The sequence below is a fragment of the Galeopterus variegatus genome, unplaced genomic scaffold (assembly GCF_000696425.1).
Source record: "Galeopterus variegatus unplaced genomic scaffold, G_variegatus-3.0.2 Scaffold10211, whole genome shotgun sequence".
NCBI classification, from domain to species: domain Eukaryota; kingdom Metazoa; phylum Chordata; class Mammalia; order Dermoptera; family Cynocephalidae; genus Galeopterus; species Galeopterus variegatus.
This window is the reverse complement of record NW_007736322.1, coordinates 8,879-28,993: the sequence shown is the minus strand read 5'-3', so window position 1 is coordinate 28,993 and position 20,115 is coordinate 8,879. Positions and strand designations below refer to the sequence as shown.

The 20,115-nt window shown below is 48.0% G+C and overlaps 1 protein-coding gene across 1 annotated transcript in view; it reads right to left on the bottom strand.

Annotated features, from left to right (window-relative positions):
- LOC103609863 (pericentrin-like) overlaps positions 1-20,115 on the bottom strand; it is a gene marked incomplete at its 3' end in the record, with an annotated part of 62,289 nt that overhangs the window by 36,569 nt on the left and 5,605 nt on the right. The window contains exons 3-9 of the mRNA XM_008594133.1: positions 16,447-16,901; positions 14,079-14,643; positions 13,738-13,956; positions 5,496-5,647; positions 2,541-2,692; positions 2,031-2,263; positions 145-307 (exon numbers count right to left, since the gene is read on the bottom strand). Coding sequence (XP_008592355.1) covers positions 145-307; positions 2,031-2,263; positions 2,541-2,692; positions 5,496-5,647; positions 13,738-13,956; positions 14,079-14,643; positions 16,447-16,901 — 1,939 coding nt within the window. The remainder of the gene's footprint in view (positions 1-144; positions 308-2,030; positions 2,264-2,540; positions 2,693-5,495; positions 5,648-13,737; positions 13,957-14,078; positions 14,644-16,446; positions 16,902-20,115) is intronic.

Sequence of the window (20,115 nt, the reverse complement as noted above, 5' to 3'; positions counted from 1 at the left end):
CGGGAGCGCCGCTGCGCTTCCCAAGTGGCGCACTACAGCAGTGCGCCACCGGGCCAGCCCTCACATTTGCTTTTAAGATCCCCACCCTGACCCTTCCCGTGGCATGGCGTGTCTGCCACCCGCTACCGCGCCAAGCCGGCTCACCCTCCGCCTTGTGCAGCTCCAATGCCAGTTTTGCCTTCACTGCACTCTCCTCCTTCAAGCATTCCAATAACTCCTCGTGCTTCTTAACGACCTGTGCCGTCTCCTTGTTTTTACAAATAAACTCTTTTTCAAAATGAGAATGAAGTTGACGTGCTTCCTCCAGCTGTTCAAACACATTTGAAAACCAGAAGCATGTATCAAAAACGAACCAAGCTTACTCAACACCAACAGAATTCTACTTCTGCCCCAGGCCCCGAGGCTGTTGCCCCACAGGCAGGGCCAGTGCAGGAGACAGACCAGGCAGGTGGAAGCTGCCCTCCCCAATGAGGGGCACAGTCCCCAGCAAGGCCCCTCCTCAGTGTCTTTTGCGGCCTTCTCTGCCCCGGTCCCCTCTCCCCTCTTACTCCCAGCACTCCCTGGGCAAGTGTGCCTCTGAATTCAAAATTCCTGCACCTAGCTGTCTTTGCAGACACTCAGCACCAGGCCTCCTTCTGCACCCCATCAGTTAGAGCAACTTTGGCCTTTTCTGGGGCTCCAGATGTCCACACCTGGCCTCTAAGGAAATCTGTTGGTTCCTCTTTGAAATCGACCCCTTTAGCCCCCCACCTGCCCATGAGTCCCTCCTCCAGTTCTGTCCTCTCAGAACACCTGCCCCTTTCCTACCCACAAGCACAACAAGGCCCTGCAAGGTGGCTCCATCTGATCCTAACCCGGCTCTGCATCTCCAACCTGCTGTCCCCATGCCAACTCTGACGGCTCCCCTGCCTGATCCTCTCAGAACACCTGCCCCTTTCCTACCCACAAGCACAACAAGGCCCTGCAAGGTGGCTCTATCTGATCCTAACCCGGCTCTGCATCTCCAACCTGCTGTCCCCATGCCAACTCTGACGGCTCCCCTGCCTGAGCCTCCCATAGGGCTGTGCCCTGGTTGCCTCCAACCTTCCCTACAACCCACCCTGATTTCTCTCCCAGCACCTCCCATATTCCTCCCCATACAACCCACCCTCTGTGGGGACAGGATATTTAAGGAGGTGAGCACAGGCCTGACAGCCCCCATGTGCAGCTCAGGCGTCCCCACCACGGGGCACAGGGCCAGGTTAGAACAGTGGACACAGATGCTCACAGGAGAGTGTTTCAGTTTAATTTCATCTGGGAGACAACCAAAAACACCTGATTACTTATCAGATGCTGCCTAAATGTGTCCACTCCTTGAGAGAAGACAGGAGGGTGAGGAGCGAAAAATGGGGTGAAGAAAGTGCAGAGGAAGGAAATCAGGAGGGAAAACCCACTCCAACAGCACTACTCAAAGAGTGCAAGTTCACTCGGGTTTCTGAGTACTGAAGGCAAGGCTTCATGAAAAAACGCTTATTTTTTAACTGGGCTGACTTTGAAAAGAAGGGTCCCTTTATTGTTTTCCATGTATTCCTATTTAACATCTTTTTAATTGTCTAAAATGTTCTAAAAGGGTTAGCAAAAATAACTCCCTTTCTCAGCAATGATCACTACATATTGACGGGAACCATGGCTGCGTGTGAAGTAAAAGCAGCGGGTCCATGTACCACACAAATCAAACACACAGAGACTGTGCTAGTCCCTTACAACAGGCCATGTGTTGAGAAGGACCCCTGCTTAAGAAAAAGCCTGTCTGAGGACACCGGTGGTGGCAGATCAGAATCGGTGTGAAGGACAGGTGCCTAAGCTCCCCCAATGCCCTGCAGAGGAGGAGGAAGAGCACCTGGAAGTCAGATCTGCCTGAAATGTGAACACACCTGGCTCAGGCCACAGGGCGAGACTGAGGACGGAGACCACATGCATGTGCCCTGCAGAGCACCTACCATTTCATCGCCCACCAAGCACAGGTTAGGCGGTCATCTGTCAACCCTCACCTGCCTGGTGGAGTCCAGGGCCACCTCCAGGAGGCCATCCACTGCAATGCCAAGGCTCTGGTATACCCTCCTAATTGGCTGCTCGCATTCCAGTGTACTTTCTGGGCTCATAAAAAAGCTTTCACACAGATGACTGCTGATTTCAGTCACTGACGACGTCTCCACACACTCAGGCAAAGTTCTGTCCACATCCAGCAGGGTCCCATCAGACCACGTCTCGTCAAGTGCTGGAGCTATGAAATGATCAAAGACATGTGCTGCCCCCGTGTGGTAGATGAGTTGACCCCAACAAACGGCATTCACAGCAACAAGCAAACCTACATTAACGGACAATCCACTTTGAGAAGGAAGAGTGTTTCCTAAGTAAACGCAGCAACGCGCCTGCAGGAACCAGGCAATTCTACTGAATCCAGTCCTCAGCCTTCTCTAGGTGCAGGCATTGGCAGGGAATGAGGAAGGCAGTGTTCCCCCCAGCACCCAGCCCCACAGGAGGGAGCTACAGACACTCACCTGCCAGCAGAGCCTGGCCTGCACCTGCAGTGCCTGCATCATCCAGGCAAAGACCCATGCGCTCATTGATCCGGCTCTTCAGGGTGACAGCTGCCTTCAAGGTCTCTCCAAACAAACCCAACAACCTCCTCAGGGCATCCCGCAGAGCTCTCCTAAGACAGGAAACACCAGTCACGCACCCATAGGTCGTGGCCATGAAACCCCCACCCTGGACACTTGGTAAGATGCTGCCAGCCACCTGTGCTACTGAGAGACACAAGAGCGCCTGCCTTTGCACATGAAGACGCCTGTCCACTGGGGCCAGAAGATGCTGGTTCTCAACCCTGTGTGAGCTCAGGAAGCTGAGCTCCAGCAATGTGGCTTTCGGGAAGGTATGCAGATCTGTTTGCTGTTGTTTTTGATCTTTAAAAGAGGCCATATTGTGACTTGAGCGTGCTCATCTGGCCAGCACCTGGAGCCAGTACACGCCGGCTGCACCTGGAACCTTCTGTCTCATTCCTCCCCTCTTGGAACACGGGATGTTCAAATCTGCTGATTCATGAGATACTTGTCCAAAAACCCAAAGTCACAACTAACTCCACATGCTTATATGAAAACTCAGTCTGTCCCGTGGAGCAGCCCGTGGGCAGGAAGGCGTGTGTCTCCCATGGCTCTGAAGTCACGAACATGCACAGTTTGGGATGTTTTCCACCTTTACAAAAAAGGGACTCATCAGATCAAAAGTTACCCTACACCTTGCTCTTTGAGCTGCTGTCCTTTCAGAGCAACCCTTCCCACTATGATTGTATGTCTGTGGGCACAGCAACTCCACTGAGGAGGGCACCCCATCCATCCAGCCCTGCAGCAGACACGGCCCACCTACCCTCCCTCCCCTCACCCCTCCGATGCCACTCACATCCGGAGTTAACATTCTAGGTAAGGGGCAGACTGACAAGGGCAAAGTATGGGGACTGCAAGGTGGGCACAGCAAGAAGTATAAGGAAGACTGCTGAGTAGGCAACAGACATCTCAGCAAATATCTGGGGGCGGCCTGACCCAGAAGATGTCTCCGGCCATTCTAGGTAAGGGGCAGACTGACAAGGGCAAAGTATGGGGACTGCAAGGTGGGCACAGCAGGAAGTATAAGGAAGACTGCTGAGTAGGCAACAGACATCTCAGCAAATATCTGGGGGCGGCCTGACCCAGAAGATGTCTCCGGCCCCCGACCACATCTCTTCTTCTCAAGCTGCCAAACAGGCCTCCATGCTGATCCCAAAATGCCAAACACTTGCAGGTGTCAGGGAGTCTGAAGCTGCCACTCCCTCGGCCAGGCCTCCCCAAATACCTGGGACCACTGGATCTCCTTGGCTTTCCACCCAAACACAAAGCATCAGTCCCCCGCAGCAACTGGGGCGACTCAGGAGAACAGCATCAAGTCACAAGGCGCCAACAGGTAAGTGCTAGGAAATGCATAAGGCTTTCAGGGAGAAATCTCAAATCTTCATGGAAGGAATGAAAAGAGCCCTAAACAGAGTTGCTGTGTACAAACACAGGGAACCTCAGGGTAATAAAGACGTCCGTTCTCTACTAATTTAAGCTGGAGATTTGGTGAGTCCCATGAGCTGGACCTAGTTTCTCATGACCCTCAATGGCTGTACACACAAGAAAGTGAAGCTGAGGACCAGGGCCAGGCCTAAGACTTCAGTACAGAGCACACCAGAGCAGGAGACATGGGAGCAGAGAGAAGCTGACTGATGCAGCAGAAGTGGCCTGCCCCAGAAACCCCACTAGAGGGGAGCCCGTGCAGACCTACAGAAGACACACATCCCGGGGGGGGGGGCTGCACTTTCCAGTATAGCACTGAGCAAAGTGTTCAGACAGGTAAGAACAAGACAATGTCCTGGCATCAGAAGCAAATAAACAAACAATGGAAGAGTTCCAGGTGCGCTCTAGACTTATACAGAAAGCAAAACTGTAAACCTCTGAGATGACATATGGAAGAAAACGTATGGCGTCAGAGTAGGAGACTTTCTTAAATAAGACCTCCAAACAAATAGACACAGGAACAGTTGGGCCCGCAGGACAGAATCAATCTTACAGGGGGACATACCCAGGCTGGGGGACAAGCATGTGACCACAGGGCCAGCCCAGGATACACAAGACCCCCAGCAGAAACACAGGCCTGGACCCACATGCAGCTTACAGTGGAGAGACCCGCAGCCCTCACGGAGAGTGTTCAAATGCACACACCAGCCTTGGAGTGCCCATGGACGTCAGATGTTCGGCCCTAGACCTGCAACTCCCACTCACAGATGAACCCCAACATGTGTGGTGTGCCCAGGACATACGCAACCCCGAGGGAAGGCTGCAACAGCCACGTACTGAAGGCTCCACAGCAGAACAAAGGGCCTGGGCGATGGCTGCCACGCTGCGGAGGGCCAGGAACAAGGCCACGGGGATGTGTACACAGAACATGAGTGAAACCCAAGCCCTGAGAACACGTTAGGTCACCTGTGAACCTGCGCCCGAGCCCTGTGGGGGAGGACACACTGTGGGGACACCCGACAACAGAGAGGAAAGAGATGGGCCTTTGGTGGGGGGAATGGGATTGTGGGGGGCACTGTGGGGTTTCAAGGGGAGAAATTAGGGGTTTTTTTGTGATTTGGCAAAATGTGACGATTTGGCAAAGCGAAGTGGTAGGTACACAGATGTTTGTTGTATCACTGAGCATTTTTCTTGGTGTTTAAAATCTATAAGTGAGAAGAATAACATGGCCCAGGGCCTCTATCAGATCAACATTCCTAGTGACTCCATAACAAGCACAAGGAACAGGAGGGCCAGATATGAATGGTACCCACACACCCCAGTGGACGCCCACAGCCTGCCAAGGGTGGTGCGTACAGACAGTGGGGCAAGGACATCCAGGTGGTGGCGATGGCAGCAGAGCCATCACCTCAGTGACAAGGACACACTGACCTTTCACTGCTGCACAGGTCGGCATCAGCCTTCAGCATGGAGACAAGGTTTGCACCTTCCTGGTTTTCCCTCTCGCGCCTTTGCTGCAGTGTCTCCAGCTCACAACGGCAAGCTTCTATCTCATGACTTAGAGACAGAACTTGCTCTTTCAGCTATTGGGAAAAATTGTTAAAGCTTTGATAAAACAACTTAATTAAAAATAAATGGCTGTAAGAAACTTTCATCATAATTTTCATGATTACAATTAATAAACATACGGCAAAAAGATGAACAAAGTGGTGACTAAACGTGAGAATTACTAATACAGCTTTCCAACATTATTAGTCTCTTACAAAAAAAGGAAATAACAACCACCCCAGCCTGCCCCTGCTGCCAGGGGAGGGAAGGGGCAGATTCATCAGAGATTCACCTCCCAAATGATTCAGAATAAAACCCCTGTATCTGCTCACAATAAAAATTAGATCCTTCTCACATATTCCTCTCTATAAATGACACGAGTCAACAGCTATGGGGTCTCAGGCATGTGCTGGGCACTGCATTACGTATCACAAGCAATCTGGAGATGACTTAAAGTACACAGGAGGATGCATGCAAGTTACATGCAAATACTACACCATTTCATACATGGAACTTCAGCACCTGTGAATTTTGGCATCTGCGTGGGGTCCTGTACACTATTCCTCAAGGATACCGAGGGACAACCATACATATTTTATCACCAAAAACAAAAGCAACAAGGCAATGACGAGGAAAAGGCACCTTCCACAGACCTGCTGAATTTGGCGGTCCCTCTGCTGAAGCTGCAGAGACAAGGCCTCATCCTGCTGGTGGAGAGCCTGGACCTGCTCACCCCCAGGTCTACGAATCCTCTCTTCTTCAAGCAAAGCAGCTTTCTTTTCCCTTTCAAATTCACCCTGCACAAAAGTACATTGATAACAACGAAAAAACCTCGAAGCCAGAAGATCGTGCTTATTCCATTTCTCTGCTCTTCACTAGAACTGAGGACGCTCAGCAATATTTATCAAGACACTACTCTGCATAAAAGCAGGGATGAGACAGACCAAGGCCGCTAATAATAGCAAATGTCCAACAAAGTGGGCTCATCCTAGAAAACATGAAAGAAATCCTAGTTTCAGGGACCACACACTAAGGAGGGCAGACGTTTGCACCGGGGACAGCTTCGTCTGATGAACAATATCTTGCTGCCATTCCCAAGTGTCCTGGTATATGGCCATCTTAAATGGGCACGTTAAGAAATTCACCATCATGAGAGGATTATAGCCATGAAAATTCAAGACATTTAGAGATTTGCGTTCCTTTGATTTTAAAGATAAACACTCTTTCTTCCTAAATAATAAAAAATGTTTTAAGTTCACCTAGATGAATTAACTTACATTCATAAAATAAGCTTAGTTTTGAAAAAAAAACTACAGAGGTAGCACTTCTATAAAAACAAAGTTAGAACCTCCAAAACACGACCAACAGTGGTAAAAACTATCAAAATCAACTTTTTCAGAGCTGTGGAAATTAAGAAAGGCTTAGAACAAACCACAGAGTGTTTATGGAAAACCAAGGCAAGTCTCCATCAGAACAAGCTTTGGGGCATTTGATTTACCCTAATCTCATCCCTCCTCTCCATTCTCTGCAACAGCCTTGAAAACCAGTAGCCACTGGGGTGGAGTGGGAGGACAGAATGGATTGGGAACACCCCAAAAGCCATTCCACCAGCTGCCACTAACTAACCTGGCTGTCAGCTCCCAGGAAAGCCCCATCCTCATGGTTGGTCTTCAGGTGGCCCAAGTCAGAGCACACTCTGTGTCAACAATCCCATCCCCAAGTCGTTTGTCAAAAACAATCCATGGCAACTGTTTAATATCACAGCTACCTGAGGCGGCCATACCAGCTGGACTAATAAGAAGCTGACCAAAAAACTTAAGAGGAAATACTAGAGAAAGAGATGTCCACAGGGGGCTTTGAAAAGCTCCAACATATTCTGGGAATCTAGAGGCACACACATGTGCAGGGATGTGCACGTGTCCAGAAAGATCAGAGAGGCTATACGCCCTCCCCTCTGGCTCACCTTGAGTGCTGCATGAGCAGGAATGGAAGGCCCAGGCAGAGCAGTGAACTGACAGCCAGAGCACTAGAGGCATGCCCAACACACACACAGAGCCCCTCAATAAAGAGATAAAAATTATAAAATAGAATTAAATAGACACTCAAGAGCTGAAAAGTACAATTACTGAAATGAAAATTTCATTAGAGGGGCTCAATAGCAGATTTGAGCAGGCAGAAGAAAGAACTAGCAAACATGAAGATAGGTCAACTGAGACTATTCAGTCTAAAGAACAGAAAGAAAAAGGAATAAAGAAAAATAACTAGAGCCTCAAAAGCCTGTGAGAAACCCTCAAGCAGATGAATATACACATAATGAGAGTCCCAGAAGGAGTGTAGAGAGGGAAAAGGACAGAAAGAATAGTTAAAGTTATAATGGCCAAAAACTTCCCAAATTGGATGAAGAACATTAATCTACACATACAAGAAGCTCAGCAAACTCCAAATAGGATAAACTCAAAGAGATCCACCCCTAGACATATCATAATGAAACTTCTGAAAGACAGACAGAGAATCTTAAAGCAGCAAGAGCAGCGACCCATGAGTCGTCTTCAGTAGGATTATGGCTGACTCTCACCAGAAGCCAGAGGCCAATGGACCTTGGGGGTGGGAGTGGGGGGGATATTTAAACTGCTGAAAGAAAAAGACGGCCAACCAAGAATTCTATATCCAGGAAACTAGCTTTCAAAAATAAAGGAGAAATTGGGCCAGCCCGGTGGCGCACTGGATGAGTGCACCGCTTGGGAAGCGCGGCGGCGCTCCCGCCCGAGGGTTCGGATCCCACATACAGACCGGTTCCCGCTCACTGGCTGAGCGAGGCGCGGGAGCAACACCGAGGGTTGCGATCCCATTGCCGGTCCCCAGTCTGGTGTGGGGGCAACACTGAGGGTTGTGATCCGTTGCCAGACACGGAAAAAGACAAAAGACAATAAATAAATAAATAAATAAAATAAAGGAGAAATTAAGACGTTCTGAGAAAAACAAAAACTGAGCGAATTCATCACAAGCAGACCTGTCCTACAAGAAATACTGAAGTGAGACCTGCAGGCTGAAATGAAAGGACACCAGACAGAAACTTGAACCCACAGGAAGAAATAAAGAACAACACTAAAGGTAACTGCACAGGCACAGATGCAAGACAAAATAAATGTAGTTTCTCTTTGTAACTCTTTTTTCTCCTCTCTGATTTAAAAGACAACTGCAGAAAGCAACGAGCATAAAATGTATAAAGAGGTATACTTGGTAGAATATTAGCACAAAGGAGGGAGGAGGGAATGAAACTATACAGGCAAATAGTTTTGTAAACTATTACAATTAAGTTGGTATTAATCCAAACTAGATTGCTATAAATGTTCACTGTAATCACTGGGCCAAGCACTAAAAAAATAACTCAAAAACATGTTGTAAAATAAACATGAAGGAAATTAAAATGAAAAGGCAGTAATGAAGGAACACAGGAACAAGACAGAAATGAGATATACAGAAAACAAATAATTGAGTACTGATACATGCTACAACAATTGTGAACTTAAGAACCATGCTAAGTGAGAGGAGGCAGACACAAAAGGACATATGTTACATGATTCCATTTATATAAAATGTCCAGAAGTGGAAAATCCACAGAAACGGAGAGCAGATTAGAGGTTTCCAGGGCCTGGGGCAGGGGGAGTCACAGAATGGGGAGTGACTGCTAATGGGTGAGGGATTTCTTCTTGAGGTGACAGCAGTGATAGCTGCACAACTCTGTGAATGTACCAAAAACCACTGAATGGACACTGTTCAAGAGAAAAGGCACAAGTACCCACTTGTCCTGCAGATGTCCCTTCCATGAAAACAGGCACATCACTGCAAGAAACCGACAAGTGAAAGACAAATTTTTCTTAGATCCAAGATATCTGATGACAGTTTTATTTCTTGGCAAAAAAGGTATGCTACACAGACAATCAACACAAAAATGCAGGACAATAGTTGCCTGGAAGAAGTTCAGTTTCCAAAACAATGATACTATTTTGTGTTGTAACTCTGCATGTAAAAATGAACTGAGAGTCACTCTGCAGGTGGAAGGGGACACCCGTGGATGCAGCGGCTACTCCCGGCTCTTCCTCCCACTCAGCCGGCACAGCAGGGGGCTGTGCTCCCTCCTCATGAGGAGAAAGACAGTCAACCCTGAGCAACCTTTCCTAAAGTTACTTGTAGAACAGCTTCAGTAGATTCATGAACATTTTTGACACAGAAACTACCTTTACTCTGTGCATTTTCAGTGTGATAAAACATATAGAGGAATTTATAAAGAACGTCTAATCAATCTGTTTGGAATTTGCTCAAGGTGCCACGTGGGCTCTGGACTTTCACCTTAGTCATGATAATCAGAATACAGGCTCACAGGCCACAACACTATAATCACACTTCCAAGTTCTAGAGACCATTTTAAAATTAATACAGATCACTTTCATGAACTTTCTCTCCTGAAACAGATTAATTCTATTCCTTTAAAAGGAAAAACTCGGGGCCGGCCCGGTGGCGCACTGCGCTAGTGCGCCACTTGGGAGTGCGGCAGCGCTCCCGTCGAGGGTTCGGATCCCACATACAGACCGGTTCCCGCTCACTGGCTGAGCGAGGCGCGGGGCCAACACCGAGGGTTGCGATCCCGTTGCCGGTCCCGGTCCGGTATGGGGGCAACACTGAGGGTTGTGAACCATTGCCGGACACGGAAAAAGACAAAAAAAAAAGGAAAAACTCAACAGCAACTTCCAAGTTGTGACTTGCTACGAAGTTTCCAAAGTGCTTCAATTATCCCATTTATACCCCCCACATCCTAAAGGAAGGACAGGGTTGATGAGGACCGTTTGCAACCAAGAAGGAAGCTGAAGAGTAAGAGGGTTTGACAGGGATCTGGCTCTGTATGTGCCAACCACAAATTGCTGGGTGAATTTAAGAACAAAACCCCAAATGCCAACCAGCACCATAGACTGGCAGGACCTAGGCCAAGAGACAGCAGCCAAAGCCCCAGAGTTCATATTTCCTGCCCCGATGTGGACCCACAGAAAATACTTTCGCCCATTTTGAAGGACATAAGGAAAATGAAAAATAAAATCAATACCCAAGAAAAGGCATACTACGGTTTACTACTGCATTCTAGAACTTTGCTTAGTGTTATCAACATGGGGAAATCTCTCCATGGGATACATATTTCTATCAAAAGGAAATCAAGTTTGCGTTTTCAGAGAATTTTTCTCACAACCAAACTCCAAAAGGTAGTAACCTGGAAAATAATCCAACCACCTCAAAAGTGCACATCCAATCACCCTGCTGGTAAGTGACGGCTTTTCAAACAGGTGCAAAGATATATGTGGCCCTGGAAGAACAGCATGTCCCTGCTATTTTAGGACAATGACTCTAGCATCCCAGGAAATGTCCAGCAAGGCTTTATGTAGGTCTGTTTGCAGGATGAAACCTGAGGGGATGAAACCTGAGGGAAGACACAGGAGGAACGCGCCACCACCTCAGAAGTGCTGTCTCCAAGCATGGGACTGAGTCTGACCTGCCTGTAGATCTGCCAGCATGCAGACGGAACGAGGGGAATGTTAATCGACATCACGGGAAAAAAATTTAAAAAGACCTAGTGCAAACAAGGCCCTGTGTGGATCCTGGTTTGAACAGCCACAGACAGGAAGAGACTGGAACGTAGACTGGATGCGTGATGAAATGAAGGAATTAGTGTTAATTTTTTACGTTATAATGAATTGTGGTCATGTTTTATCAGGGAGAAAAGACCTTACTTACATATCCTTAACCATTTCTAGATGAAAACGCATGGTGTTTGGGATTTGCTTCAGAATAATTGGAGGGGGTTCAAACACTGAGATTGGTGTGTACCCCACTAGGTAGTGGGATGAGGGGGCTTACTGAATTACTCTAGTTCTGTAGATGCCGAAATTTTCCCCAACAAAAAGTTAACATAAATAAAATGAAACAGCATATCCCACTTCCTCACAGCCCAGTTGTCTTTTTTTTCTGTGAAATAGCTAGACAAAAATGATCATGGAAAAGGTATTCACATCCTTGGTAGCAAAGTAAATGGATAAATTACCCGAGCAAGCCTATACCACAACTAGAAAAATACTTCAAAGATGCCCCATGAGCATTCAGATAATAGGCACCACAGAAGAACAGAAGTGCTGAGTCAAAGAAAATAAATAACACGTGGTTTCGAAAAAGCATGTAGCTCTTTGTATTAAAGATAAAACAGGCAATAGAATCATATCAGAGACTCTACAGAATTTCTTGAGCATAAGTCCTTGGAAAAGGCAGAGGACAGAATCTGCTTTTTCCAGAGAAGACAGAATTACACACGGACACCCTCATCCCACCAGCAGGTCTCAGGGCAACGCCTCGGGACAGCAGGGGAAGGTGTCCACACTCAGGGACCAACAACCACCCAGAACTGCTCCTACGAATCCCACAGCACAGCAGAGCTGCACGTGTCTACCCCAAAGGTAAATTCCAGCCTCTCAGACAAGTGGAGAAGAGGGCCGACCTTCGCAAGGGGTTTTCATGGGTCCAGCATGTGGACTGCCTGTGGCCTGCAATGGTGCTGGAACACAGGCTCTAATGGCCCCTCACTTGTGTAGGCATCTTCCTGGTAGCCCCATGACCCTCATGGGTGCTGATGAGACAAAGGAACAAATCTCAAGAAAAAAGCCAGACCTTTAAACAAACAAAGGTGGAGAAATCTCACATTTACACTTCCCTTTATTTTCATTATCTCCTCTAATTCTCATTCTGGGAACTTACATGTGAAGAAATACTAATTTCAGAAACAGTCAATATTCCACACACAGCTAAGAGCAGTAACTATTACTCTAGCAAACTTAGGTGAATGCAAGGGCCTCATTTTATGGTTGGAAATGAGATGTCAGTATGTCCTTGTTTAAAAAGACCCCTAGAAATAGTATTTACAAAATTAATCATCTCAATAAATTTGCCCGCAACGCTCCAAATAAAATATCAATTATCTGTGAAGCACTACACACACAGACTCTTGTCATCCCACCACAAAGAGATCAGAAGATACGAGTCTCTCAGACCAAAAGACACCAAAGCAGGAGGGCTTCAGTGGTGTCAGGCAGGGTCCTCGGGTCCTCAGACAGACTAAAGGGGCTTCTCCCGACTGCGAGGACGGTATGTAGAATTACATGTGTGCACACATGTCCGTGTGTGCATACACATGCAATTTGTCTGTAGTCAGCAGGTGGGGTGGTGACACCTCGGTGGGGTTGGTGTACATGCCATCTGCCACAGGGAGACCCCTGATGGCTGAGGGCCGTCTTGCTCAGATGCAAAGGAAATAGGGACAAGGGCCCACAACGAGACACAGGGACCCTGGCCAGGCCCCTCCCCAGCAGCCTCCCTCCTCCAAGAGGGATTCCAACTGCTCCTTTAGACTTCATCACAAGAATCACTACAGAGTTTGACATAAATGCTTATATAGATTCTGACATACAGGTTTTAAAATTTTAGGAAGAGGGATTCCAACTGCTCCTTTAGACTTCATCACAAGAATCACTACAGAGTTTGACATAAACGCTTATATAGATTCTGACATACAGGTTTTAAAATTTTAGGAAAAAAAAAATACCGTGAGCCTGTGAGCAGATTTCTAAGAGCAACACAAGTCACAAACACCTACCAAGCCACCCCGTCCATCCTGGTCTGTGTCGTAGTGACAGCGCATCCACCTCAACTGCAGCCTCCCTGTCACCCCCGCCCCAGGCTCTCCACACCCCTCCTCTCACCACCTGCCTGCTGAGTGCCATGCCTCCTGTGGGCTTTGGTCAACTCTTGCCTAGACCCGCACAGTCGACTCAATCCCATCAGTGTCCAGCTGCCAAATGGCCTTTAGAACAGATCTGGGTGCACGGCTCCATGGACCACCCGCTGCCCGCAAAGTAAGGTCAGGGCCCAGCAGAGTGGGCCAGCTACAGGCACGTCACACACAGGCACCTGCTCCTGGATTTGTCTCACTGGACCAGGCACTTTCACACTCTGCTCCCCATGAAGCTGAGCACAACCCCAGAGCACCCACAGCCCAGCAATTCCAGAAAGCCCCGCTGCAGGAACTGCTCACCTGTGCAGCCTCCTCCAGCGGTGCCTCCAGCTCCCGGAGCTTGGCATGCTCTGCCTGCTGCTTTTGCATCTCAGCTGTGTGCACATCTCCAAGCACCGGCAAGGCTGCTTGATGCTGGTGCTCCAAGAGCAAGACCTCAGCATCTACTCTGTCCAGGGCCACGATCCTCTCCTCCTCCAACAGGCGCCGCTGATCATGCAGAGCTGCAGCCAGCTCCTCCTGCAGAGAGAGCACCCATAGGTGCTGCACCCCCACACACATGCACACACAATGTGCAGGTGAAGCAGGCAGCCACAGGGAGAAGCCTGACCTGGGCCTCGGCGTGGCCCCCCGCACCTTACCTGGTGAGCACCCTGCAACTTGATGGCCAGGGCTTTCAGACTTTCAACATGTCTAGCACTCATTTCAGTTCTCAGGCTCTCCTTTGTGGACTGAAGCTCTTCATCATGTTTCAGCTGAAGTCTCTCCAACTCCTGAGCCAGTGTGGTTTGATGAGACCGATCCTTCTCCTGCAGCTGCTCCTGGAAGTCTGCACGCAGCAGCTCAAGCGCCCGCCTGTGCTCATCCCGCACAGTCTGAACCTCAGACAGGTAACAGGATTCCAGAGAATCCAGGTTTGACAAGTGTCTAGCCTCCAGAGCACTGACATCAGCAGTGTGTTTTGCCTGCAGTTCGGCCACGCGGGCTTCCAGGAGGGCCCAGCTTTCCCGCTCCAGGGAAGCCGCCAGCTTGCTAAGCTCAGTCTGGTGTCTGGTCTCGAGCTCCGTCGTCAGAGACAGAAGCTGCTTCTGGTGCCTCTCCTGCAGGAGCTGGAGCTCTCCGGCATGCTTCTCCTGGGCCTCCCGCAGGAAAGCATCTTGCTCCACGTTGAATCTCTCTGTGATCTCTTTACGTTCTTCTAAAAACCTGAGGCAACAAAGTGAATGACAGCAAAGCATGCAGTCAAAGTGCTGACCCTCAGTCTGTGACACCGAGCTGCACTTCCTACAGGAAACACCCAGATTTTAACCACTCTTCCTCCTCCTCCCTCTGCCATGGTCTGAGATTGCCACCACCAGAAACAAGCAGGAGAGTGAAGGGGCCACACTGCAAGGGCATGTCATCTACAGCAAGGGGCCACATCCACACCCCTGCAGAAGCCACATGTGTGGGCTTGACTGTTCCCTCATGACAGGATGTCCAGACCAGCCCTAAGTGAAAGAACCCAAATGCAACCTCTGCACCTTGACAGGGAAGGGACATCACCTACAGAAGCCCACAGGACCACACAGTAGCCACAGGCCCTGAGAAGAACTCCACATCTGGCATTAGAGATCTGCAGGTGGTGCTGGGTGGCAGGAGCCAGACAGCCAGTGGGACAATTCTTCCCCCCCGCCCCCACCGCCAAAAAAGAAAAAGATGACCGGTAAGGGGATTCTAACCCTTGGCTTGGTGTTGTCAGCACCATGCTCTCCCAAGTGAGCCAACCAGCCATCCCTATATAGAGATCTGAACCCACAGCCTTGGTGTTATCAGCACCACACTCTCCCAAGTGAGCCACGGGCCAGCTGCAGTGTGACAATTCCAATGCAAGAACCAGAATCCCATCAGGAACCGGGAAGAGCAGTATTCTCTGTAGGCACACATGACACATTACTGACATGCTTTAAGTTCACACAAACAACAAGGGCTACGACTACTTTTATGTGTTCACTAACCACCAGACACTACAACGGTGTTTTCCACAGATGATCTAGCCTTTACCGTAAAGTTAAGGCACTAAGGTCTCGTGAGGTTAAGCATGTGGCCTGTGTTCCTCCAGCTCAGACAAGGTAGATCTGGATATTAACATGAGTTCTCTAACCCCAGAGCAGAACTCTTGCACATCATCATCACCACGAGGTTAGGGAGGGGCCAGGCTGGGGCAGTCAAATGAGGAGGGGCAGCACCAACAGCAGGTCCCACAAGTCCCTGACAGTCCCACAACCCTGCAGCCAACACAGCCCAGGGGCTGAGGTGACACAGAAATGGTCGGCACCAACAGGAGCAAAGAACCCAACCATATTCTAAATCTATTTGAAACTTGAGGGAAGTATGTATATATTTCAGAAAAAGATGTTTATTTTTAAAAACTTTCTGTTTAAGTCTAAAAAACACAAAAATACTTATGTGGATAAACTGTGCACATAATGCTTCACAAAATGAGGATTCAAGTTCTGCTACTGAAACTTAAAACATGCAAAGAACAACAGAAAAGGCATGACATGAATGCATGCTGACGTCTACCCATGGAGCACAGGCTCCAAAGGAGGATCTGGATGAGGTTACTGCCACCCTGTCTCTGTGACAGAACACGGAGCTGCCCTGTTGTGGTTTTGGGGTAAAAACTCAGTACATCACACATTGCTCCACCCCTTCCAGATCTTTCCACCCAACAGCACATCCTCCCAGGGGCTGCCTTCCACCCTTTTTTTTTTTTTAAAAGATGACCAGTAAGGTGATCTTAACCCTTGACTTGGTGTTTTCAGCACTATGCTCACCCAGTGAGCTAACCAGCCATCCCTACATGGGATCCAAACCCGTGGCCTTAGTGTTATCAGCACCGCACTCTCCCGAGTTAGCCACGGGCCGGCCCCTGCCTTCCCTTTGCTGGCGTCTTGGGGTCAGGCCTCACATGGGAACCATGCAAATGGTTCCACCCCAGGCCCCCAACTCCGAAATGCCACCCACCTGTTGCGGGCCAGCATCAGCTGGAGGGCGCAGTCCTCCTTCACGCACAGCGTGCCGTGCTCCCCATCCTGGGCCTCAGGGGGCTCCTGGTCACCCGGGCTGAATGGCAGAACCTCATCCCCAGCAAGCCCGTGTTCCAGCTGCCATAGGCGGCCCTGTTGCTCCATCAGGGACCGCTCCAGGTCCAGGATCTGGGCTGCCTGCTGGTCCTCAAGAAGCCTCATTTCAGTTTCTCGAAGCTCAAACTTGTTTATTATCGACTGTTTTTCAGATTCAGCCTTTTCTCTCAGTTCAAGGAGCATCAGTGTTAACTTCTCCTCAGATTCTCTCTCTAGGTCCTCGCTTGCAACTTTCCATTCTGCTTCTTTTTCTTTAAGTTCTCGTTTCATTAGCTGAATCTTCTCCTCAGCTTTATTTAGTTCTTCCTGGTGGTCTTTAACCAAATTATGTTTTACCTACAGATAACATAATTTTATTTAAGAGAAAAGAAACTGAAGGAAAAGATTACTGGAAGGAATGACCCAAATCCATCTCTAAGACAGGGAAAGCTCCATAACACATAGGCATCATGCTGAACACAGCAGCAGCAATGCTTACATTGACGGAATGGATGGAACCTAAAACGAACAAGTTTTAAATTACTTGCTTAAATGAAATGCTTTCCACACGCGGGAACCTAGAACAGATTGTTCCTCATCTCTGGAGCTGGTGGGCCTGGACAAAAACTAACAACTGAACACACACACACTGGAGCAAAGAGAGGCTTGAGGCCTTCTCTGTCTGACTGAGCTCCCCATAGGGAAACTTAGACATGCCCAGCTCTGTTGGGGGTGGCAGCTGCAATAGAGGCGTGGAACCATCATGGGCAAGTGAGGGTCTCAGATGGTGAGAAAAGCAAATGGTATCATGAGTTCAAATCTCCAGATCAGTACGACATGCACTCCAGGATACAGAGGCACGTAAGAGGCTGACAAACTAAAATGGGTAATTGTAAAGGTGCCCGGTGAAGAGGGAGATAGACAGCAAAGCTGAAGACAGGCAAGTGCCTCATTTCCTAAAAGGAAGAAAGCAGGTCGATGAACACCGTCAACAAGAGACAAAGCAAACAAAACCAGAGGTACGGGAGACAGACCTCAACTCTTTCCTAAAAGTAAAGTTTAGGGTGCTACTTCTGGTGAGATTGAGCAGCTCTAATCAGACCAGCCCTCCCAGAGATGATGCCTATAAATCCTGAGCAGGCGGACTTTGGAGAGGGCTCAAAGCTCAGAAGAGTGGGTCAATTCTCCCTTTTTTAGGTTTTTAGGCTAAGAGTAGGATCTGACTGGACCACACACATAGAAATCCCATAACCTTACTCTTTTGACCCAGAAAAACTGGAAAGCGAGAGGGAAAGCCCTTGGGGGGAGAGCCAGAGAGGGAGAGCTGCAACATCTGTGAATAAATCTTGCCTGCATCTCAGGCAGACCCTGATCCATACATATGCTGGACAGTCTCTATAAGCAGGCCTGCTAAAGCTACAAGACCTGAGCTAACATTATATTGCAGTCCACCATGGAGGAGATGGAGTATGAAATCTAAATACATCCAAGTTAACTGCCTGCTGAAACAAAAAATCCTTACTTTTCAGAGGAATACGAAAGAATCCAGAATCTCCACAATACGTCATTCACAATGTCCAGGACACAATCTAAAATTAATTGATATGCAACAGACAGGAAAATATGACCCCTGGTAAAGAGGAAATGCAATCAATGAAGACCAACCCCAAGATGATATCGATAATAAAATTAGCAAAGGTTTTACCAAACATCTTTAAATCCTGAATGAAAAAAGCCTGCCACCTCAGACTTTTTCATGCAGCAAAAATATTCTTCAAGAATGAAGATGAAATAAAGACCTTTTCAAGTAAAACTTGTGCAGCAGACCTGCACAAGACATGCTAAAGGAAATTCTTTAGGCTGAATGAAGGGAAATGAGACCCACATAAATTCACACCTTCAGGAAGGAATGAAGAGCGACAGAAATGGTGGGCATGAAACTGTCTCCCCTCTTAACTTTTTCAAATGCGTATGACTTTTCTAAGCAAGTCTTACAATGCTGTACTGTGCGGTTCACAACACAGGCAGATGTGACACCTGTGAAAACTGCAGCAGAGACAAGCAGGAGGTGTAAATGCACCTACACAATCAGAAAGCCTCCTGGCTTTTGTGGAATGGCACGACATTAACTCTAAGAACACCTTAAAGAATGTGTATTCTAATCCCTAGAGAAACCATTAAAAACATAATTCAAAGTATAACTTAAAAGTCAACCAACACATTAAAACCAATTCAAAAAATATTCAAATAATCCAAAAGGCAAGAAAAAAGAACAGAGGAACAAATTTTTTTAAAGAACAACATTGGTTAACGGACACAAAGAATGATTACATCTTGTAATGAATATGCTAACTATCCTGATTTGATCATCACATACTGTACACAGGTATTGATATTCAACTCTGTACACCACAAATATGTATCATCAATTATATTTCAAAAAGAAAAAAATGGGACACATAAAAAACTAACAGTAATGGTAAACCTAAATCCAATCATATCAATAATTATTAACAACCTTACCACTCCAATTAAAAGGCAGAGATTGTCAGAACAGGTTAAAAAATTCCCAACTAACTGGGCCGGCCCGGTGGCGCACTGCTACAGTGCGCCGCTTGGGAAGCGCGGCGGCACTCCCGCCAAGGGTTCGGATCCCACATACAGACCGGTTCCCGCTCACTGGCTGAGCGAGGCGCGGGAGCGGCACCGAGGGTTGCGATCCCGTTGCCGGTCCCGGTCCGGTACGGGGGCGACACTGAGGGTTGCGATCCGTTGCCAGACACGGAAAAAGACAAAAATAAATAAATAAATAAAAAATTCCCAACTAAATACCATCCAAATGAAAATCACTTTACTTTCAAGAGATTAAAAGCAGAATGGATTAAAAAGGTACGCCACACAAACAAAAGGACCATGACGGTTGGAGTGACTATGTTAAGAAAAAAGAAAGTAGATATCGAGACAAAGAACACTACAGGAGAGAAAAGGGTATTTCATTAATGATGAAAGGGTAAATTCTTCAGGAAGACATTACAATCATAAATGTGTATGTGTGTAATTACAGAGCTTCAAAATACTTAAAGCAAAAATTAAAATAAAAAAGATAATTCCACACCTGTCTCTCAGTAATTAATTTAAGTAGATAAGATGGTGGCCTGGGAAATATAAGTACACATGAATATCAAAAAATCACTTAGGAAAGTCTATCTTCAGTTGACAGTGCCTAATGAGGTCATCTCCACACAGCTGCAGCCTGTGGCAGGTGATGGCACACAGCTTTCCACAAGGTTCTAGCCTCAGCTGCATTTTGCTCCAAGTCCTTACCAATGCCTTAGTTTAAAAAATAACACGGTGGGGCCGGCCCGGTGGCGCAGTGGATAAGTGCGCCGCTTGGGAAGCGCGGCGGCGCTCCCGCCCAAGGGTTTGGATCCCACATACAGACCAGTTCCCGCTCACTGGCTGAGCAAGGCGCGGGAGCAACACCGAGGGTTGCGATCCCGTTGCCGGTGCCTGGTCCGGGGGCAACACTGAGGGTTGCGATCCGTTGCCGGACACGGAAAAAGACAAAAAA